Source organism: Sciurus vulgaris (genome assembly GCF_902686455.1).
Source record: "Sciurus vulgaris genome assembly, chromosome: 5".
NCBI lineage: Eukaryota > Metazoa > Chordata > Mammalia > Rodentia > Sciuridae > Sciurus > Sciurus vulgaris.
This window is the reverse complement of record NC_136465.1, coordinates 2,248,287-2,272,738: the sequence shown is the minus strand read 5'-3', so window position 1 is coordinate 2,272,738 and position 24,452 is coordinate 2,248,287. Positions and strand designations below refer to the sequence as shown.

Sequence of the window (24,452 nt, the reverse complement as noted above, 5' to 3'; positions counted from 1 at the left end):
ATTTTTAGGAAAGGTTTCCATTTACAAGCATGAAACTATTTTCAAACGAAGCGGGTTGTGATATTGCGTTCCGTATTGTCATAGTCGTCACGGGCTTTAGTGTGTGTGACTCTTCCCACGCAGCAGCCTGCCTGTGGCTCTGGTATCCTTGTGGGCCCCCCTCTGCTCTTTCAGGCCCTACCTCAGGCTGCACTTGGAGAGATTTTTAGCGTGGCCCAGGCAAGCCCTCGTCCCTCCCCTCACTTGCAGAGAGAGGCACCTAGCAGGCCAGCAGCAGAGCTGGCTCACATTCCAGTTAGAACGTCCCAAACTCGAGAGCACCACTCCTGCCCACCCATTAGGTAGAGATGGTCCTCGCCTCATGGCCACTGCCACAAACATCTAAATTCATATGGGGTTTTGATCAACACCTCACGTTACCTGACTACTTACCAGCGGTGCTAGGAAGCTTCGTGACTATGACGAGATACCTGAGCGAATCGACTTATGCAGAGGAAAGGTTAATTGGGCCCACGTTTTGGAGGCTTCAGTCCTTGGTTTTTGGCTGCATTTTTGGACCTGTGGGGAAGCAGCAGGTTATGGTAGGTAGGGATCACATGGCAGAGCTAGCCACTCGCTTCATGGCAGGGATGGGAAGGCTTGAGAGGAAGGGCCAGGGCCTCGGACTCCTTCCAGGTCACAGGAGCTAAGGCCCCCAGCACCCCCCGCCTGTCCAGTTTCCGCCACCTCCCAACTGTGCCAGGCTGAGGACCCTGCCTCCGCACACGGCCTCCAGCAGCACTAAGGGGCCAGGCAAAGCCGCAGGGCTGTCTGCTGCTGCGTCCCCTCAGTCTGAGGTCAGATGGAAAGCCCCCGTCCCTCCCAAGCAAGTGTCCCCTCGTATGCCTTTTATTCAGGGCACGGCACATACCTCTGACCATTTAACTCAGATGTCCTCGCCCACGTTCTCTGCTGATAATCTGGATGGAATACGACAGTGTTTTCTTTGGTCCTTATTGCCACTACATTGATTTCACTCACTCCTCATTCCATGTAAGTGCTTCTGATTTATTCTTGCTCAGCTCTGATGTGACCATGAACAGAGCAACTATATTTTCAGGATGCTCAGCATAGCCTACTATGCTAGGATATGTGAATTGGAGAGAAATGAATCTACAATGACGATTTCTATGGACCTAGAGAAAAGGAATTGGTTTCATGCCTTGTGTTTCAAGGAGGAAATCTTGTGATAGTTCCCACACGACATGGAGAAGGTTGTAGCCACAGACAGGAGTTGAGAAGGCATTCTGGGTACACATCTGCTATTGGAAATTCAATAAGGGGTTATATTGATTTTGTCAGGTGGATAATTCATGAAAGAGATCTGGTCAGATGACACTTGAAAAAGCAGAGGTGCCGTGGGCAGCAGGAAGCTACGCTGAGGTCCAGCAAATATAGCCCTGGGGTGGGGATTCAGGAAGGCCATGGACAGACCATTAAAGAATTAGAGCCTGTGTCTATAGGAGCTTAGGGCTCAGGAAGACTGTCTAATCAGACAGTTAGACACAGAAAGGAGACACCAATAGAAAAATCCAAGGAAAAAACCCAGGAACACCATTCCCTGTAATCCCAGCAGCTTGGGAGGCTGAGGCAGGAGGATCACAAGTTCAAAGTCAGCCTCAGGAAAGGTATTGATGTTCTCACACATGCAGCGTCAGCATGCAGACGCGCAGTTCTCTAGGTGTGTTACTACAGACCTTCCTAGTCGACACATCCTGGCACATCCATCCATTTTTATAAACATGCACCTTTTCCCGAGAATTTAGAACATAGCAGTTTTATTCTGCTTCTATAAGAAAAAAGGCCTGTGACATGATATCTTGTATCATGCACTCCTTAATAGATGACCTCCATGGAAATATCACAAAGGCAATTTGCATACGGTAGAGACGCAACCTGAGAGCTCCCTGGAAGGAGCCCCATGTGCATCTGAAATAGGAAGGGCACTGTATGGAGAGCAAAGGTGCCACAGGTCCAAACATGCCACACGCAAAACAGGCCACCACCCAGACGTGCAGCCTGGGCGCGTGTTGGATCACCTGTGTCCACGCGAGTGTATTTAGATAAACATCAGAACCTCTGCTTAACAACTGCCACACACAGTAAGACTTGCAGAGTGAACGTGGAGGACACCCCAGAGAGGGAGGCCTCAGCTCCTTCTGAGCTGGGGAGGCTGCCTCTCACCCAGGACGTGAACTGCCGTCCATGCCTCGGAGGGAGGAAGGCGCAGGGTGCCATCGCGACCTTTGAGGTTGGGAAAGCAGCAGGAGGAGAGTCCAAATTGATTTAGTCAAAGTCAAGAGCAAATCAGAGGTAGAGAAGGGCAGTGCCCAGCCTCCTCCCTCATGCCACTCTTGTGGCCTTTGGTGACTCATGGGTAGGTGGAGTGTGCGAGCCTACAGTGCTGCCACAGAACCCCAGGAGGCCACGACCTGCCCGACTCTGTGACCTGCCCCACAGGGTGGGAAGGCCCCTGGGGCCAGCAGGGTGCCCTGCTGTGCTGCAGAAGGGGCTCCTGAAGCTCAGCCCCCGCCAGCCCTCAGCATTCTGTGGCTTCCCAGTCTTGGTGCTCACGTCTGCCATCCCCCTGTCTTTTGCAGTAACTCTGGAGAGGCTGCTCAGGGCTGTGAATCCATATTCCCAGGTGTGTGTGATCTGCGGGCCATAGGAGCCCGAGAGAGACCAGAGGGCAGAGAAGGGAACACAATTTAATTACACCATTCAACCCAAAGCCTTCAACTTAGTGAGACATGGAACCAAGGCCTGCAGATGGTGGCCCCCAAGCACCATGGCCTCCAGCCTTATGGGCAGTGTGATCCCAGGGCCCCCCACTCCGGGTGATTGACAGTGGTAGTGGGTGTTCCATCTGCTGATATATCCGTCTGCAAAGGTCCTCTCTGGGAAGACGAGCACCTTGGAGACCAGGACCCCTCATCAGACGGGGCACACTGGGTTATGGATCCCCAGAATCTGACTTTCCTTACATGTGTCGTGGAATCCTTAATAGTGCCTTGGAAAGAACGAGTCATAAAATCTATTCAGTCAAAATTGTTATTTTACTCCCCTCCATGAATCTTGACATAGGAATATTTATTCAAGGGCTGCTTTTGGGCTTCTCCATCATCATGAAGGTTTTTTTTCCCCCCCTAAATAAACATTTTAGAAAACAATGCTAGAACAAGAATCCCAACTGCTAAAGTACAACATGATACCCTGAGGCTGAGGGGCACGGAGCAAGCATCACAGCCCCCGGACACTGGACTTGAACTTGAAATCTGCACCGAGCTGGAGATGTGCAGTGAGTGCAGGGGACCCCTCCCCCAGTCACCTATCCCAGCCCAGGGGCAGGCAGAAGGCAGGGATTCTCCCTGGTGCCCAGAGGCCAGCAGCCTCCTGCCCCGGGCAGGGCCAGTGGCTCTACCTCCCATGCCCAGGCCCCCTGCTATAAATGAGAAATTGGTTTTGGATTCCTTTCATCCTGAAAGGCAGAGTGCAGTGATGCTGGAAATCAAAACGTGTTTCAGCTGTTGAAGGGATTTCAGGGCTTCTTGTAATGATGTCAGGAGCATTTGCCTCCTAGCTCCTGGTTCCTTGGCTCAGGAGGGGCCTGGCTGTGGACCTAGAGAGGAGATGGGAGCCGAGGCTGCCCCAGGGCTCCTGCCTCAGGGCTGGGACTTGTGGAGGTGGAAGATGGGGAAGGGTAGGTTTTCAAAGGTAAAATTAAAGGGAGGTAAGACTGTATTTTCAGTAAGGTGAATTCTGACACGATATTTGGTGCTGACCTTGTTTTGGCATATATCGCAGATTGCAGAAGCCAATGACCTTGAAGGTGTTCTTTGGAAATTGCATGATCTTCCCCCAAGATACTGAAAGTGAGATCATGGGTAGACGTGGAAATATAACTTACAGGGCTCAGTGGTGAATCGCTTGAGAATGAAAACAAGGAAGGAATCGTGGCCCTGGGGTTTGGGTTCCAGCTGAGGGAGGACGGCCCAGAACCCCTGAGCTCTGCAGGAAAACAAACAGTTCAGGAATCACAGAATCCCGAGTCGAGGTCACCATTAGCTCATAAGAGATCTCTTTCCTTTATTAAAACTTAGAAATGATTCTGTACACAGATTGCACAGGAAAGATGCCTCAGTGCAAATCTGAAACTTTTGAATGAAGAAGGGAGGCTATGGTCTGGCCTCTTCTGTGGGCTCTGTGGTCATGAGGCCTGACGTCTCCAGAGGCCAGGTGTCCGGGGATGTCCCTGCTGCTTTAATGTATGGGAGCCCTGTCTACTGTGTATCTTGGCCAATGAAACATGAACTGGAAAACTAAGTTAATAAAATTCCGGAGGCAGGCATCTTTGTACACAGAATGACTGTCTCTAGTGGAAGCTTCTAGAAATGCTAATGTTTCAGGGTGAAATAAGACCTCTATGAAATGGGCCTGTTTAGAAGAATAAATTGTCCTCTTGTACAATATAATAATCAAAGGAAATGCTAAGAAGTAGTTCATTCATAGACATTATTCTCTAGTAATTTGAATGTTTAATCATTTAACTGATATTTTAAAAGTTAACAACGTATTTCCAAACTTAAAGAAATAGAATGGTTCCAGTAGGAAATACAAGTAAGAAAATTATTCATCAAGAAGTAAGGGGAAAATGTGCTCCTTTTGGAAACCTAAACTGTTTTTCAGGCCGCCAGCTGTTAAAAACTGAAATATTTGTTGTCAACTCATTTTTTATTCCCATGAACTCACCATGACCAAAATGGAACAACTTTGTGCTTCTAATGCTGAATATTTCTGAATTGAACTTTATTTAATATAGTCATTCATGACAATGCCTTCTTAATATGAACATATATGTCACCACGTATTTCCACATCAGTGCATACTGAGCTGACAGGATTCCTTCTCTGGAAACTTAAAATAAGAAACTGCCTAGGCTCCATTCTAGTTTGCGAAGTAATACTACTTAATCCATTCTGAAATTTCCCTAACACCACAGTTTTTAATGTAACTTTTAATTATTATATACCTATATATCTCTATTGATATATGTAAACATACATATCAGTGTGTGTGTGTGTGTGTGTGTGTGTGTGTGCGCGTGCGCGCGCACTTTTATGTATGCTAGGGATCAAACCCAGGACCTTTTGGATGTAGGCAAATTCTCAACAACGAAGCTACACATGTAGCCCTGAATGTTATTTTTAATTCCTCCCAAATTTTTAAAGTCAGGAAGTATTAAAATTTGAAGGACCTACTTTTATTTTCATAATTTTAAAAGCCCGTACAGATTTCTTTCCATGTGGAAAGGTAATAGAATTTGTTTTAATAACACTTTGAATTATTGGACACTTGATATTTTGGGTGAGTCAAAGGCATTTATAAGCTCTTGGTCTGAAGTTAAAGTAAGCACCAATTAGACACAGTGACGTGAACATGTCTCATGGCTTCTGATTTAAGTACTGGACTTACTGAGGCTGTGCAGCACACAGAGACCCCACTGCACCCCTGTCTCAGGGAAGCTGCCCTCTGCATGGAGTGCTGACCTACCTGTGTGGGAAGCAGGGAAGGTAGAAACAGGAAGGGCGCCAGTCCTCACGTGTTCATGCTGGATGAAGCATGCTCAGGAGGAGGAGCCAGGGAGAGCAGGAATGCCCAGCAGGGCTGCGGCCCGACCTTGCAGGACAGGGTGGGTGCAGGAGGCAGGCATCAGTGGGCCCCGGGACCCTTTGGAACCAAGCTGCAGCAAGACCTCACCTTGGGGACTTTGGAGTCCCTGCTGGGACATCTCAGTGGGCAATGGCTGCAGGCTCCAGGTGAGGTCAGGAAGGTTCCATGAATCCAGTGGAGCTTTGCATGGTAGCGGGGGCACCGTGAGAGAGTGCTGGGGTAGCTGGCGCAGGAGCCACAGGAGCAAGGGAGAGGAGGCACAGTCTTTTCGAGATGTTGAGCGTGCGGTGTCCTGAGCCAGCAGGAGATGTGGAGCTGTGCTGGGGAACCTGCTGGGTGTACCTGCTGATGGAGCTTCGGGTGACATGTTTCGTCTTGGTTTAGTTTGGGGACTGCACACTCTGTGATGTTGTGCCTCTTGAAACTTCACGTCACCTTGGAAAGCTCACAAGGAGCAAGCCCTCCTCGGAGCGACAGCGTGAGGCTGTGCTTCTGTTGCTAAGCCAGGTGGCCCATGTTGCGATCCACAGAAGCGAGTCCAGTGAGACCACCTGCACCTGCAAGTCACCCTGCAGCGGATGGGTGGCCCTCGCTCGGCAGGGCCTTGGACGAGCGAGGTGTTGAGAAGAGGACCATGATCGTACTTGTGGATGCTGGGCCATCAGGTCCTGCGCTCTGCGTCTCGGGAGCTGCGCGTTCCTAGGGTGAGCAGTCCCTCTGTGCTTATTAGCTGGAGAGTAGTAAAAGGAGCAACAAATGAATCACAACGGCAGCGATGAACTCCAGCATGGTTGTGATCCTGTGTGGTTTTGCAGAGTTTATTTATGAAGAACTTAGAATGTTTCCATAACTCCTTTCCTTTTTCTTATAAAATTTTCTACCGTGTACGGGAAGGAAGAAATAACATGGTCAGTCACATTTAGCTCCTGGGAAGTGAGTGGGACAGGCACAAAGGTGGCTGTGCCAGGACTCAGCCCAGTGTGTCCTGGAAAGGGCTCCACTGGCCGTTTCTCCTCCTTGTCCCTCCCAAACCCTCGGCCATCTGACTACTGTGTCCCCTCTCGGTGTGGGCCACCTCAACCCTCTCTCACTCTCCTGTGCTCCCACGGGGTTTTGGACACGTCTGGGAGTGGCTTTGGCTTTCTCTGGGAATGCTTTTGGCAAGAAGTGGGTGCATAAGTGGAAGAGAGGAGCGATGGGCATCTGCGCAGCAGGCTTGCTAACTGTATAGCAGTGTGCAGTGTAGGCTCTGGCCACTGGGCACACCTGGGGAGGTCTCCCAAGGCTTCAGGTGAGAATGAGCAAATTTGGGTAAATTTACATGGGAATAGTTGGTATGGCTGTGTGTATTATGTTTCATAATCCAATGCTGAGAATTTTCTGGGGAAATGAAAGTGTAAGAAGTCCTCCTTGGGACTTCTGAAAAATGAACGTTAGTCATGTTAGGTTTTTTGGCAAATCACGTGAATCTGCCTCAGTAGAGGGAAGAGATGTAGTGAGAGTCAGAACCTGGCAAGGAGGACTCCGGAGCTCTGGGAGGAAGTCCTCCTGGGACCGGGAGGGGAGGCCCGTTTCCAAGCAGGCTGGCTGGGTGCGGCCTCTCCTCACAGGACTGGATCCATCAGCGCCTGCCTCTGGGCCTGCAGTTGGAGTCTGCACACGCTGTGCGTGTGGCCCTTTTCAGCCTCAGACCCTCCAGGAGCCAGAACCCCATGGGCTTGGACATTTGATTGCACGCTGGCCTGTCCGAGTCCTTGATTGTGACCATTTCCTCATCTTTCAGCACAGACAGAACTGTCCAGTGCCTTCCGGATGGCATTTGTGGATCACACAGGCCTGGTCAGTCCACTGTTGCTTCCCAAGTCAGTGGTGGATACTCAAACCCCAGGGTCAAAATGGCAGAATAATCATAGCTGTGTTTCTCTACTGACCTAAAATATTTTAAAAGGACTTGTCAGTTTGGATACTCCCCTCAAAAAACAAATATGAATGTAAGCATTACTAAATTTTAGACAAAAGAAATTGAAGTTACATGCTGTGAAATCTACATGAATAAGAAGCGATTGTTCTAAAAATAACTCACTGATTTTCCTCTTCCATTTTCTCCATCATTTGTATTTGATGGATTCAGTTTTTCTTAAATAATAAAGCAAAACACACACACGAACAAAAAACAAAAATAAAACATATTCTGAGAATATTTGAATATTCCTAAATTTAAAAGTAATTAAAAAGCCAATCTCATAGAAATACTCATGATTACACAATTCGTTAGTTAAAGTGTTCATTGGTATTTAAAAATATGAAACTATTACAATTCTAATGCATTCTATTTTGGTGTTGGAGATACATTGACTGAATAACTTTTCACTGGCCATTTTTCTATTTATTGGCTCTCCATATATTGATATCTAATTTCTCAAGCTGTTGAACTCTATATTCAATCTAACTTTAATTTCTCTTATTTTTATATCAAATAATATCAAATTATTCAAGTGTTTATTGTAAAGATTTTCATTTGTACTTGGCCATGAAGTCTTGAATGGTCATAGAACTAATTCCTACAATGAGACACTTAAGAATCAGCGCCAGTTAGAGGCTTGAAAAAGCCAAGGTAGTTTAAGAAATTAGTGAGTTTCAGAGTTGAAAACAAAAACATGTTGAATTTCATATTTTTAGACATATTATTTCTATATAAAACAAAAATAACATGGTTTAAAAAGAGACCCTTACAGGGCAAGTTTCTGCTCTAGTTATCACCTGCATGTATCAGATGTAAAACACTCATTTGCTTTGCAGTTGGTTCTAAAGTAGATCACATTCTGCACCATTCAATGTGAGATGTGGTCTGGATTCTGGGTGCCATTTCTGGGTATCCCTTGGTGCGGACGTGGATGTCCTATGTTTTGGTTGGAAGCTGAAGGGGGCAGCAACCGCCCCCTGCCCATGCTGTTTCCCACAGCCATATGCCCTTGGAGAGCACAGATGGCTCATTTAGAAGCAGCCATATCTCATGCTGCGTGGCTGCCTGTACATGGGCTGCCTGTGCTTGCGTCCTGTGGCCACCACCTCCCAGGAATAACCGCGTGACTCCAGCTAGTGCACCCTCCCCTGGCGGCCACCCACATGCTAACTCTTGGTGCTCACTGATGCGTAGTGACCCCCCTCATGGGAGTTGGCCCTGGAGGGCAACACGGGCTGTGCGTTGAAGACCCTCTGTACTCAGTGTGTGCTGAGTCAGCAGATGACACCCCTCGACAGACAGCCTGTTAGGGTTAGAGGTTGGTTTCATCCTCTTGGACAAGCACTGAGCTAGTTGAATTTGTATCTTTAGCATCTATCAAAACGTCTGAGACACAGTAGGTGCTTTATAAATCAGATAGCTCAGGGTTTTCATCAGTGAATCAATACATATCAGAGAATAAGATGTGCCAGATAAGCGTTCTCAACGAGAGAACTAGATGCTTTCAGCCTTGTTCTCTCTCCCTCCCCTCCTTCTCCCTCCCTCGTTCACCTTAATGTCCACTGGGCCAGGGCTGGAGTGTAGCTCAGTGGTAGAGCGATTGCCTGGCATGCATGAAGCCCTGGGGGTCTGTCCTCAGCCTCTCTCTCAAACACACACACATCAATACATGGGAAAATCAAAAGAAATTATCCTTGCAGCTGTACCTCATCAGGACAAAGGAAGCCTCAGTAGACCTGCTGCTGTCCACAACCTGGTGTCTTCCCCATCAGGCAGAAGTCGTGATTACCGATGCCTTTAGGAGGGTGATATTAAATTCTCACTTTTGTGTTGGAGTGGCAGTTCTCCACATGGTGCTTTGCCAGTTAGGGTGAGTGAGGCGAGTGCTCTGTGACACTGAACAGTGGCACAGGCGAGCCACAGGTCGACAGAGACCTGGGGTCGCTGCTGTGGGGCTGTCACTCACAGCGCCTCGTAGACGCTCCTGTTCAGGAAACAGGTGCCCTGTGTCCTCTCCATGTGTCTGCTTCTGTGTGCCCGGTGCCTGCGACAGGACACGTGCGTAACTGGGAAGAAGCGGAAAGGGAAAGGCAGCGCCCCGGGCCAGGCCTCAGCATGCGTCCTCGGGCTGTGTGCGGCTGTGTCCATGCTTTGCCCACTTGTGCTGGCCACCCAGTGGTCACAGCCCATTGCTCTTCCTCCCAGTGACTCCGTGAGGACGGACATCGTCTCCTTCTGCGTCCAAACACATCCCAGGCACATTTATTTTAAGTCGTTTTGTAGAAGTTGTTTTCATGAAGGCTCAGGTGATCCCCAGGACTGGAAGGTCAGCCATGAGAGGCCGCTAGTCCCCACGCTCTCGGTAGATGGCGACTCACCTTGCTTTTCCCTGGGAGCCTGCTGCCCCTTCCACCCCAGGGCCTTCCTGTGGGCTCCTCTGTCCACAGCACCTCACGGGCTTGGTGACTGGCAGGACTGACGCCTGCACTGATGTCCTCTCTTCTCTGACCCTGGCCCAAGGCTCCTCTGTGCCTCTCAGCTGCACACAGGCCTGTAGTCTAGCACAGTCCTTCCTGATGACCTCAGAGCTGACACAACTTCAAGTGCTAACAGCTCACCCTAGGCGGAGAACACCCAGTATTAAAGCCTGTTGTGGATTTATACCACAAGCTTAGAGTTGTGAAGTATTTCAGGACAACTCCTGAAGTCCTTAGCTGTGATTGCTTTGTTCATGATTTATTGATGACTTGCTTGATAAAAAGAGCAAGATGATTCCAGAAAACCAGGCAGTCTCTTGGGTTGTCTGACTTTCTTTCTGGATTTGTGCAGTGTTGATGTCTCTCCCTGATGCCCAGAGGTTCAGACTTCTTCTTAAATGTCACCAGTCTTCTCTTTACTACTGTTATTTTTGGAAAATTTGGAGAATCTTTCCATGGGGTTCCTTCACATAATTTAAATTAATAGCTTGGAGTTCAGTGTTAATTAACTTTTCTTCTCAATTGAGTCATAAAGATGCAGTCTTAGCCTCCTTTTCTTTCCAGGTGACTGCAAATAAATACGTTGTTAGAATGAGTGCATTTTTCAGTCTATTCTTCCCTGGCATGTATGCGTGAAAACACTCTATATTTTGCACATGACAGTCTTTCTTAGATTTCTAAGAGATTTTTTTCCCTTAAAAAGAATATTATCCAAATGGAAATATCTACGTAGATGTACAAGGTGGTGGCTTTCTGTAGACGCCTGCAGATTTCAGTACAGGGGAGCAGGCAGCAGAGACCAGTAGGGGAAGATTGTTCTTCTCCACCCCTGCTTCCCAGCTCACCCAGCCGAAGACCCTTCCAAGTGTATGTATTATCAGGGTTCTCGAGAAGAGCAGAATCAACAGGAGTACGGTTATAAAGAGGGATTTATTAGATCCGCTTACACGACCAGAGGCTGGAGAGTCCACCATGGCCATCTGCAGGCTGAAGAGCTGGAGGAACCAGCAGCTGCACAGTCCAAGACACAGAAGCCCCAGAACAAGAAGGATCAACAGGGATACTCTAGTCTGAGACCAAGGCTTCTGGAGACTCCCTGGAGAACCACCGGCAGAGTCCGCTTTGGAAGAGTGAAGAAGCGAGATTCTCGTCTCCTCAGAGATCTCAGCAGCAATCAAGAAACTGTTCAAGAAGAGTTGAGCTTTAACCTGTTGCTGCTTTCAACTTTTATTCTGTCCAAGCCTCCAGCCTATTGGACGGTGCTGCCCGTGCTTGGGGAGGGTCTCCACTTCAGTCTGCTACCCCACATGCTAATCATTCCTAGACACACCTTCACTGACACCCAGAAGCCTCTTAGTCTTTGGCAGCTCTTAATCCAATCAAGCTGCCATTCAACTTAGCATGGCACCAGTGCTTGCGGCCCACGCTGGAGGCCCGCAGTCCTCACTGCTCAGCAGGGCTGGAGTGGCGTGGGGGGCAGGCTCTGCGCACCTCCACACAGGTGTCTTGGGAAGAAAGAGCTAGTGCAACCACCCGCGTGCCAGCCGCCTGGGATAACTGCAGTGGCTGGTCAGACTAAGAAGGGATTCAGGACTTTAGGGTACTAGGGATGGGGAAATCTCTGCGCAAGACACAGAGCAGCGATTTCCATCAGCCTGATGCGCGGATCTTGTTTGGACAAGAACTTTTGGTTCATAGTATCTTTGCTGTGTTTAGGGCTGGAGAAGAAAGCACTGGAAAACAGAGAGACCCGGAATTACTTACTATCCAAGCTTTGACCACAACTCTTAATAATGTTCTGACGCAAATTCCTTGATTTTTTAAAAAGTTTCTGTGGCATTACAAAAATGCAGAACCAGTATTTGTGGCCTGCTCTCTTGCAGGCTGGTGGCTTCAAGATGGAGTAGGCCACTCTCTGGGTTTTGAAAGATATTACTCTTTAGCAGTCCGATGACAGATCATTTAAAAGTTTTTTAAATTCACATTACAAGGGAAATATCTCTTTTTTGGAGGAATGATGTTTCTGTGGATTTAAATATGATTTTTTAAAAATTGAGACTTGAAAATAAACCAGAGCGAAATCTCCTAACACAGTATGGAATCCACAACACACAACATTATATTGGCATTTCAGAATCCTGCTATTGTACATCAATTCAAAGGATTTTATCAGTATTTAAAAGCAGGGTTGACTTTTTTAGTAGATCATGGTTGAACATTGCTCTTTAAGCCCAGCAAGCAAAGCTCATGTGGAATGAACCCGGTGCAGTTTATGGGGAGATGCCTTCACTAGGGCTGTGTTCCCGCAGCCCCGGGCAGAGTCAGGCTTTGGGTGAGACTGCCTGCAGGGCCAGCTCCAAGTCCACCCAGCTGGGAGCCAGGAGGGCCTGCCAACCCTTAGAGGGGCACCTGTTCCCTAGAGGTGACAGCTCCTTCCGGCACTGCACTGGCACTAGGGGTGTTGTGGGGCGCAACTTAAGAACAAACCCATCACCACTGAGACGTCCACATTGGAGAGTGTGTATTAAGCTGGCCGGCTGACTCTCTCACACAGTGCCCCAAAAAATGGCTATTGGGAGAACAGCCCCAACCACAGGGTTGTAGGGGTTCTTATACCAAAAATCACATCAATCATAAGTGTCTGTTGCTATGATTCAAAATTACTAACTAACATCATGAGATCATTGACAGAGGGGGAAGTGGGTCAAAATGACCCTTACCTAGGTACAAACTAAAGAATGGTCACCAACATCCACACAGTCACTGTTCACATGGGACATTGTTTAGGAGCAACAGGGATCAAAAGAGAGCAATTCTTTACTACGTAGGAGTTGCCATTGTATATTATTAAACATGTCACACCAAGTAACTGATGATGGGCACAGAGGTGGGGTGTTCCCATGGGAGAAGCTTATCTCCTACATAACATGGAGTCTCAGAGGAAAATGGAGTCTGTTCAGTCACTTCCCTTAGAGTCTGACCTAGAACATTCTCATGGAGCCAGATCGGTCAGCCCATCACAGGCCACCTGTGGAAGCTCTGGGTTTCTAGAGCGCTTCCTCCAGTTCTTCCAGACACTGACTCAGGCCTCCCAGAGCTTCCTGCAGGGGCCGCGTCCAGGATTCCTCCTGTGACAGACTGAGATTATTAACCCGGGAGAAGGTGAGAGTGAACAAACTCTCTCGTTGGCCCAGTGCTTCCCGGAGAACCCTGCCAACCTCCCAACAGGGTTGTGTTTCAGGCAGGACACCAGGGAGGCCGGGAGGCATTTAGGAGTCAAGTGTGCAGCTTCTTATACAATAACAGATTCCATCACGCATCAGCTTCCTAAGTGACCTTTTGAAGAAATAATAAAAGCTTCAGAAGCAGCAAGGTGCAGCTGAGTATGAAGAGTAACTGTGCCCCATAAAAACCTGGCTTCCCTGTGGTGTGACAGGATGTGGGTTTAAAAACAAGTTTGGAGACTGGGTGATAGAAAAGACAATAAAACAGATAATGCTCTAAAAAGTTCAACCCACATAAAGTTGCTGAGACATTTTTATTGATATATCTTTATTTGTTTACTTGTTTGTTTTTTAGTATTTCTCTCCTCCTTGATCCAAATAAAGTCCTTAGACAAGTTTGGGGGCAAAGGAAATGCTGCTGCAAGCTCATTTTAGAATAAGTATGTTTTAGAATTTAGAACTTCGGTACAGAAAAGGACATGCTCTCTCATCCTAGGGAGATGAGCATTCTGGATAACACTGTGAGCATTAATGTCTATCAGTGATCTCTAGAGCTCATGGCTATAAATTACTGAGACAGTTCATGAGTCTCCCAGGAAAGTCAGTGTCATTATCAGCACAAGCGAACATCTCCAGCAAAGAAAGTAAAAGTCTCCTCTGTGCATCAGAGACATAATTCATGGTCAAAATAATGACTGCTTCTTTGTGCAGGCTCTCTCCATCCTGTGCGTGTGTGTGTATGCATGTGTGTATGGTGTGTACATGTGTGTGTGAGAGTGTGTGTGTGTGTGTGTGTGTGTGTGTGTGTGCTCACATTCCATGGAACAGTCACCCAGGGGCCCGGGCCCGGTTGCAGGCCCTGCATGGCAGCACGAGGCAGCCACCCTCACCTGGATGGTTAATGCATTCACATCCCGACCTGATGGTTCTGATGGTGAGGCTGGACATTGCACTCTGAGTTTGTTTCTATTCCTTGATTTTGTTCGATGCATGGATATTTCTGATTTTGTGCCCTGCTGGCATTTGCTGCTCAGCACACCTAATTTGAACACAGGTAGTGGAGCATTTTGGTGCCTTTCTACTGTCAGCAGAAGCCTCCTCCAGCGTGGCATGTGGAGGTCACCACCTCCTGGTTCATCAGTCAGCGGGGGCTGGTCCCAGGCCTGGGCAGAACTGCCTCCTGAAGCCCAGCTCAGATGCCACCCTTGACAGGCCCCGGGATCACGTCCAAAGGCAAAGAGGAGCCACAGCTAGGTGCTCGGCAGGCCTTGTGCAGCCCTGGAAGTTCAGGGGTTTGGTGGTGGGTGATCCGAGAGTTTAGTGCTTCCCTCAGAAGCCGAGTGTCTGGGCAGCTCCTGAAGACGGTGGGCCTGGGGCCCTGTCTCTGTCCCTGCCTCCCTTGGGACCATCTGAGCACCGTTGTTTCAAGCCTGATGGATGCACTCTCCTCTCCCACTCGGACATCCAGAATTACGTTTCCAGAGCTGTTGCAAAGATAGTAACCTTGTAGTTGGTAAAGAAGGGAACTTCTTAGCAACCCAGTGTAAGTTACCAAAGGTGTACTCTCTTCCTTGTACAAAGTCCAAGTCTCAATCTTGATTATTTAGAGACCACCTGGGTATAATTGTACTGTGAATTTAAGGAAATATTTTCCTCAATGGAACGTATCTCAAAATGCAAACTCGACAGGCCAAGTTGGCAGCAAAGTCACATATTAATTTCATAATTTAACTTAAATTATTGTTTCTGAGAAAAGGAAGATTAGATAGAAAGAGAAACACAGAAAATGTGACCCCTGAGGCTTCCGACTCCATATAAGCATTAAAACCCACCTCAAGATACGAGGAGCAATGTCACTGTAGATGGCCCTAAAATATCGCCCCACACGAAGCAAGACACACAGGTGAACCTCCCTTTCTGATCTCTGCGGCTTTAAGAACTGAGTGCCAACATCGTATTGATGTACTGCTGGGTCTGTCCTGCTGAGTTTCTCCAGAGCCTCTGGACTGGGAGCCACGGGGACAGAGCAGGTGGAGACTCGGGAGTCCCCGGCTTTTGTGGTCAGGGTGGATTATTTAATCTCACTGAGGATCCAGGTCTGAGAGTGATTTGGGCTGGTGTGAGCACCAGCTGCATACCCCCTCAGAGATGGAGTTGTGACAGCAAGGAGGTGTAGAGGCTGCCGGGCTCCTGACTCCAAGGAGGCCTGGAGAGGGCAGCGTGCTGGCCGCTGGCATGGCAGACAGGTGGACAGTGTGGGACTGTCAACAAGAGCACATGTCTGGAGGAGCAGGTGGCAGCCGACCTCAGTTCTAAAGAGGTGACAGAGAGACCTTCTGAGACCGGGTCCCTCTCCCGTGAGCACCGCTCTCCTCCTCCCTGCTCCGCAGGCAGTCCTGGCCAGCGCTGGCTTCACCTTTATTCTAAGGCGGGCGTGCCCTTGACCTCCAGTGCGCTCATTCCTCCTTCTCCCCTGCACAGGCTTTGATCTGGTGAAATGTGAGGATCCCGGCATCCCCAACTACGGCTACAGGATCCGAGATGAGGGGCACTTCACGGACACCGTGGTCCTGTACAGCTGCAACCCAGGCTACGCCATGCAGGGCAGCAGCGCCCTGACCTGTCTGAGTGGGGACCGCAGAGTGTGGGACAGACCGCTGCCTTCCTGTGTCGGTGAGTGGGGAGCCCGTCAGGCTTGCCCCAGGCGAGGCCGGGCATGGCTGCTGCAGGTGGCGTGGTGGCCACTCCGAGGAGACAGGAGAACTCCCCACTGCCCTCAGGGTGCGAGCACACCCAGGATCTGTGTGCGCCTGTCTAGATTTGGAAGGCATTCCCAGACCCCTAGGGAAACCATGTACACAGAGTTGCTACAGGTAGTCACAGTGGTATGGCCCTGTCCTGCATCTGCACAGTGGGTGACTCACAGGACCCAGGCTCTCTGTCGAGGTAAGGACTCCGGAGGAGAGGAGAAGCCACAGAGCCAGTGGCGAGGTTCTTCCATGGTCTTAATCCAAACGTGATGGGTTTTGTTCATAAATGAGCTAAACAGAAAGGGGGCACATGGAGTGATCCCCATCTCCATGTCTTTTGCAGCTGAGTGTGGAGGTCGGATCCCCGCTGCCACATCAGGACGGATACTGTCCCCAGGCTACCCAGCCCCTTATGACAACAACCTGCACTGCACCTGGGTCATAGAGGCTGACCCCGGGAGGACCATCAGGTACGTGCAGGGACGGAGGGCAGAGGCCGGCTTCTCTTCCCACAGCCAAGAGAGCAGCGTGCTCTGTCCGTGTAAGAGGAAGACACAAGGCTCTCTCCTTAGATGACACCACATGCTCACGTGGTCATTCCTTTGAAATCATGTGTCAAGCCATGTGATATTTTTATCAAGATATGATAGGATAAAAATAAGGGTGAAGTCAGTATGTCATTTAGCTTTTGCTGAGAAACACACCACCTCAAGGTTGAGAGGCTGCAACTACAATAACTATCATTTCACCACCTTGTGGGCAGTTTGTGTAGCTCAGATCTGGGCGGCCTCAGCTGGACCGGTTCCCATGGCCTCCTCAGGTGTCTGGCCTCAGGAAATGACAAGCTCCAGTTTCAGTTTGCCACCCATCTGCTGAGGTGCTGTCACCAAAGCAAGGCTCAGGGACCAGACACGACTCAAAGTGTGGAGAAGGATCGACCTCCCTTGATGGGTGGAGAAGCAAGAGATCTGATCAAAAGGGGTTGGCACAGAGGTGTGAGGGAGGCCTGGCCATCTGCAAGAGACCAAGGCCATTTGCAGTGGACCAAGAAGGCACTGGACCATCCCAAAGGCATGCATGTAGAAGAAAACCACCAAAACTAGCAGAAAAGAGTGCAAATATTCAAGCAGAATGTTCTGTTTCAGCTGACAGTTCAAAGTGTGAGATGATTTTCTTAAACCAACAGAAGTAGCATTTGAAAGTAAGTGTTCCACATGCTTGTAGGAAGTTGGTGAACAATGAGAGCACAGAGCAAAAAGGTGATTTTAAAACATGCTCCTTAACTAGAGTTCTCGACGGAGAGCAGGGCATGGTCCTCCCGCCAGCCCTCCTCTTCCGCTGCAGTTGCTGGTAAGTCTCACTGTGAGTTCATTTTGAGTCCTGGCTCCAGCAGGCCTCTCCCGAGCCGGGGTCCTGGCGCTCTCCCCCAGGCCACTGCACCCAGGGAGGACGCACTGAGTGTGTCTGTCCTCGCCCTGACATGTGTCAGCAGCAAGAGAGCCAGAGCCAGAGCCAGGGGTGCCGGGTGCCCGTGAGCCAGGGGTGCACTGGGAGCTGGCTTGTCCACAGGAGGCTCCCTGCACATGGAGTTCTCATTGTGCAGCCTTATGAGTTGACCAGATGGAAGAGGGTGGCTGGGACTCAGGGGCGGTGTTGTTCCATGAGGCTCTTTACCTTCTGGCATCTTCCTCCTCTGAGTCGTGGTCTTAGTTTCCATTGGATCACATCAGCACCTCGGTGGTTTGAGTGACCACAGGAAGCAGCTGCCACCACGTAAGGGAGCAGGAGAAAGAACTCAACGCAGGTGGAAAATGCAAAGACTACTTCATAATGGCTCATTTTCAAACAAACATGTCTTTGTTCAAGATCAATGGTTAATCAGGTGATTTTCTAAGTATTGGGACAGTACAAGATGTATTTGAGTAACAGAATTTTGAATTCTGCATTTTTCATGAAGATCAATAAGCTCACTGTCTATTGAGAGGAATAAAATTAAATGTTAGTTCTTTTTTCATTTTTTTAGTTTATTTTTATTTGTTCCTTTTGGTCACACCTGACAGTAGGATGTGTGGCGTATCATGCGTACATGGAGTGTGACCTATCCTAGTCAGGGTCCCATTCTGCTCGTGACGGGAGGTGCTCTGGTCATGTGCAGGTACAAAGCCAGGACGGTGAGGCCCGGTTGATGCAGCCCCTCCCGTCCCCACCTTCCCTTTGTTTGCAGCAGGGTTTGCGTCCAGCACCGAGAGTGCCACAAGTCCTCCAGGTGGATTACTTGAAAAGCAAAAGAGAGTTCTACATTTTCCCAGGCCTCTACTGCAGGATATGTAGCTGTTTTTTTTTTTTTTTCTCCCCACATTGTGATGCGTGGTGCTGCCAGGGATGTTCTGCAGCACCGATCTGAGGATCTGTCTAATTATTTTCACTTTCTTTTTTTCTATTTGTTGACTTGAGATGTGCATGACAGTAGGATGCATTTTGACATATGATACATACGTGGGGAGTGACCCATTACAATGTTGATCCCACGCTTGTGGTTAAACACCATGTGGAGTGAGTTACACGGGTCGTGTAGCCATACCTGAGCGTAGGAAAGTGATGTCTGACTCGTTCCACTCTCCTTCCTATCCCCACCCCTCCCCCCTTCGTTCCCCTCTGTCTAGTGCAGTGAACTTCTATATTTCCCCTTCGTGCCTCCCTTGCTATGGGTCAGCATCCACATATCCAAGAGAACATTTGGCCTTAGGTTTTTGGGGACTGGCTTATTTCACTTAGCATGATATTGCCCAGTTCCATCCATTTACTGGCAAATGTCATGATTTCATTCTTATTTGTGGTTGAGTAATATTCTATTGTGTGTGTGAATATATATATATGTATATATACACACCACATTCTCTTTATCCATTAGCAAGATGGTGCACACCTGTAATCCCAGTGCCTTAGGATGCTGGTGCAAGAGGATCACGAGTTCAAAGTCAGTCTCAGCAACTTAAGAGGCACTAGGCAACTGAGTGAGACCCTGTCCTTAAATAAAATAGAAAAAAAAAAAAAAAAGGCTGGGGTTTTGCTCAGTGGTTAAGCACCCCTGGGTTCAATCCCCCACTACCAAAAATAAAATAAAATAATAAAATAAAGTAAAATAAATGAATGAATATAAGTTCTTAACATTGAACTCCTATATACTTTGAATAATATAAAAGCAATTCTACTCATTCTGATTTTGAAAAAGTTGTAGAAAACATCTATGATCCATGGAATGACTTTCTGCAAACAGACTCTGTTTTCTTCCAGGACGATTTCAAATGGTCACTTCCCCAGTTTCCCTTGAGAACTATTTTCCTGGAATTAGAACAGAGGACTGCTGACCTCTGAGTGCAGACCAGGTGACACTTTCACTCTGCCCGTGGATCTGAACGTCCACTGGCCTGAGGATAAGAAAGAGGAGGGGATCACTAAGGAAGGCGAGAAGGACAGACCCACGCAACTCCAACAAGCCCACCCGTGTTTACCACTCAACACCACAGGAAGGTCACTGCGCAGGGCATGGTGTTCGGGAGGAGTTCTCCTGTCGCCTGTCCTTCACATGTGAGAGCACCCATTGTCAAATCTATGAGCTTTCCTCACTTAAGGCAGGACGGCTTCCTAATAAGGGAGTTGGACAGCAGCATCAGTGTTTCAGATCAGTTCACTCAGTCGATGTCCATCCGCTTGAGCTTCCAGTGATGGAGTTCCTGTTGGTTAAGGAAAAGTGGGCGGTGTTTAGTATGGAAGTTTGGAAGACAACATGACTAAAGGTGCAGGACAAACAATTTTAGGCTTAAAATTATACTGGTGCTCACAGAAATAGGATCCAGTCTCAGCCTTGATATTTTCTGGTTAGTGTACTAACCACACTTACTGCATTGGTAACACAGCCGACATTACCTACAATTGTTATTTGAAAATGAGGAATATATAAGTCATAGGAACATGAGTCCAGGATTATTTTCTGTACTAAAAATATCTTAGGATAAATAGGCTTTATTATTATGAATTTATACTAAGGTTTTAAACTGTAAATATTTTTCATTGAATTGTAAATATTTTTCCTTATGTCAAAATAAGATCTTAGAGCATGAAAAAGGGCTGATTTTAGTTCTTCAGACCCATTAGTACAGGCCTGCTTTGATTTCACTGAGGCCCAGCGCAGTTTCTGAACATATAGTGTCTTGGCTTTTTATTTGAGGTAATAGAAGGTCCAAAAATAGTCGTTGTTATTGGTCATGTGGGTCTGAGGGAGCTTTCACATTTTAACATATATGCTATAAAGCAGTGCCAAAAGTAGTTGGAAGTCTAATAACAAGACATGGCAGTAACATGAGTCATACTGAGAGCTAAATGTTTCTCTAAGACACTAGGCATACTTCCTGCTGAACGCAGCCATGACGTGTGTAAGAAAGGTGACAGAAGTAGAAAGAGCTTCAGCAATCGCATCAAAGGCTAGTCTGCAAAATCGTATGAGAATGGTGCTCTGAGGCTTTACTGCTCCTCTGTAAGTTACAGTCTTTAGAGGACACTTGGATGTATTCCTATTCTGAATGGTCCAGAGGAATTATGTTTGGTAACATGGACTAAGGTTCTTCTTCTTAATAATGTCATGCTGTATTAAAAATATTAGAAGCATATTAAAAATCCATCAAGGTTGTCAAAACTATCCTTAATTAGACTTTAAAGCAAGCAACACATACATTGATGATCTTCATATTCCAGGTGTGACCTGGGTTGGATTTTCCCAGGGCCAGGCAGTGGAGGTTGATGCTATCTGGGATACAGGAAATATTTACCAGTAAAAAAGTTAATCTACTTTTGACCAGCTTTGAAGATCCCTATGTAAAACATACTTAGGAGGAAAACAGAAGGCAACAGATCTTCCTCTAATGGATGTTTATCCTAATCCCAGTTGGAACCTTAATAAGTGCACATGGAGCACAAATTGGGAGTAGGTTGGTGACTTCAGGCAGATGCGTTCACATCAGGGGTTGCAGCACGTGGGTTTTCCCCTTTCATTAGGATCACGATGGAGTGGTCACACCATCATCACTGCCTTCCTCAGCTAGTGAGGTACTGGGAATCCACAGGACACAAGTTCACATACAAACTAGCCACGCTCAAATTTCAACAATACTTTAATATAGAGAATACAGGAAGAAATCTCAAACTGATGACCAAGTCCCAAGTAGGAAAGACTAGGGGTGAGCTCTCAGACCCCACTCATGGAGATCCACTCCTACAACAAAAGCAGAATTAACACAAAGGCTGTGAATACTACATCTATAGGGGGAATCAATCTAGATCATGCTAGAAGGCCATGCCCCAAAAAGTGTGGAAGAAAAATCCATCCCAACAGATGTATAAAACACAAAATATCTATACAAGAATGAGAAAACACAAGGAAACTAAAGTTCATCATTCACCAGCAACTGACTCTAAAGATATGGAAGAGGATGAAATATCAGATATGAAGTTCACAAGAATGATTATAAAAATAATGACTTTTGAGAGAGCTCAGAGACAACTGAATGAATTAAGAAAGTCAGTACAGGATATGAATGACAAATTCAATAAGGATATAGAAAGATTGAAAAATAACCACACAGAAAATCTTAGAAATGAAAGACACAATAAATCAAATAAATTTTCAGTTGAAAGCCACTCTAATAGAGTGACCTTCCTGAAGACAATCTCAGAGTTTGAGGACAAAGAGATGAGTCTTGAACATTCAAACAATATTAAAGAAAGCAAAATAAGTTACCATGATCACAATATACAAGAATATTGGGACAACAGTAAGAGATCATGTTTAAGAATCACTGGAATTGAGAAGGGCTGTGAGATGCAAGATAAGGGAATGCATAATCTCTTAAGGAAATAATAACAGGAAATTTTCAGACCTTGAAATGAGATGGACATCCAGAACAAGATGCATTCAGAATCCCAAATGGACAAGATCAAAAACTAAACCCCCACACAACATATTATAATTAAATTTCTAATGTACAGAACAAAAATAGATTTTTTAAAAGCCTCAAGAGAAAAATGTCATGTCATGTTTATAAATAAGCCAATCAGAATCATATGCAATTTCTTAGCACAAACTCAAAACCCAGAGGGCTTGGTAAAGTGTGCCATGTCCTCAAATAAGGGACTGTCAACCAAGACAGCTATATCTTGTATGGATCATATGGATCCAAAAGAGCTGTACTGCAAGATCAAAGAAAGAATAAGAACTTTCCAGGATAAGCAGAAACTAAAAGAATTAATAACTAATAAAGTAGCACTACAGAAAATGCTTAAAGAAATACTCACACAGAGAAATTAAAAACAAACCCAGAACTCACAAATGAACTAACATTACTTGAAACATACCTAAATAAATTAAAAAAGGACTAAGTTAAATGTTACAATTAATCAAATTACAGGAATTAATAGCTGTCTTTATAACAACATTGAAATGTTCTAAACTCTTCAACTAAAAGACCTAGGCTGGTAGAATGGATTTAAATAAACAAGACCCTAATGATACATTGTTAGCAAGAGACTCACCTTTCAGGCAAAGGCAGCCACAGCTGAAATGAGAGGATGGAAATTGATGTACCATGTGAATGGAACATGAAAACAAACAATCATAGCTACTCTCACATCCAAAAAGTAGACATCAAGCCATAATTAATCAGAAGAGAAAAATGAGGTAACTTCTTTAGGTCTATGGTAAAGGGAACAATCCCACCAGAAGATATAGCAGTAGTAAGTATTCCTCATATGTGGGTACCTAACTTACATAAAAGAGACAGTACTCATATTAAAAACTCTGATAGACCTCAGTACAATAATACTGGGTGATTTTCAACACGCCTGTCTCATAATTAGATAGGTCATTTAGATATAAACTCAGTGAAGACTCAAGACCTGAAAATATTATAAATCAAAAGAACTTAACCAGACATCGGTTAGAAAATTTCATTCAATGTCAGACAAATAACATTTCTTCTTAGTACCTAATGGAATTTTCTCCAAAACAGACCATAATTGGGCCACAAAGAAACTCTTAGCAAATATAGAAAAAGTTGATATAATTTCTTGCATCTCTTCAGATCGTTAAGGGGATGAAATTAGAAATGAACAACCAAAAAATGTACAGAAACTTTATAAACACACGAAGATTGAAACATATACTTGTGAATGATGAATGGGTGGTAAAATAAATCCAGGGATAAATTTTAAAAATTTTCAACTCAAGCAAGAATAGATACAATGTACCTGAACCTCTAATACCCTATGAAGGCCGATCTAAAAGGAAAGTTTATAGCTATAGAATGTCTACATAATAAAATCAGAAAGATACCAAAATAAACAACCTAATGGTGCATCTCAGGGCACTTGGAAAAAAGAAAGAACAAACCAATTACAAAACCAGTAAAGGGAAGGAAATAATTCAGATCAGAGTCAAAATCAGTGAAATTGAGATTTTAAAAAATGTAAAAGATGAGGGAAATGAAGAGTTCATTCTTTGAAAAGATAAGCAAGGTTGATAAGCCCTTAGCCAAATTAATCAAAAGCAAAAGAGAGGAGACCCAAATTAATAAAAGTAGAGATTAGAAAGGAAAATTCACCATAGATATCACAGAAATCCAGAGGATCATAGTGACTATTTTGAATACTTATACTACAATAAATTAGAAAACCTAAAAGAAATGGGTATGTTTCTAGACACATATGATCTGCCTCAAATCAATAGAACATAGAAGCCTAAACAGACCAATAACCAACAATGTGGCAGAAGCAGTAATAAAAAGTATTCCAACAAAGTGAAGCCCAGCACCAGAGTGATTCCCAGAAGAATTCTAGCAGACCTTTAAACAAGAACAAATGTCTAGTTCTTCAAATCATTCCATGAAGTAGAAAGGCGTATAACACTCCAAAATTCATTATATGAAGCCAGTATCACACTTTTACTCAAAATCAAGTAAGCATAGATCAAGGAAACTATTAACAAATACCCCTGAGGAACTTAGATGCAAAAATCCTTAATACAGGATATTCAAAACACATTTAATATAGGATATTTGAAAAGAAGATTTTACATCATGACCAAGTTGGTTTTATCTCAAAGATTCTAGAAAGGTTGAACATACACAAATCAACAAATGAAATGCATTACATAAATAAAATTAAGTACAAAAATCCCCTAGTCATCTCAATAGATGTAGAGAAAGTTTTTGACAAAATTCAGCACCTATTCATCATAAAAAACACTGAAAAAACTAGGGAATTAGTAATAGAAGGAATC

The 24,452-nt window shown here is 46.0% G+C and overlaps 1 protein-coding gene across 2 annotated transcripts in view; it reads left to right on the top strand.

The window, feature by feature from the left end:
- Positions 1-24,452, top strand: part of CSMD1 (CUB and Sushi multiple domains 1) — a 290,133-nt gene that overhangs the window by 15,025 nt on the left and 250,656 nt on the right. For both annotated transcript variants that reach the window (XM_079142910.1, XM_079142909.1), the window contains exons 3-4: positions 15,855-16,046; positions 16,467-16,593. In XM_079142910.1, coding sequence (XP_078999036.1) covers positions 15,855-16,046; positions 16,467-16,593 — 319 coding nt within the window. The remainder of the gene's footprint in view (positions 1-15,854; positions 16,047-16,466; positions 16,594-24,452) is intronic.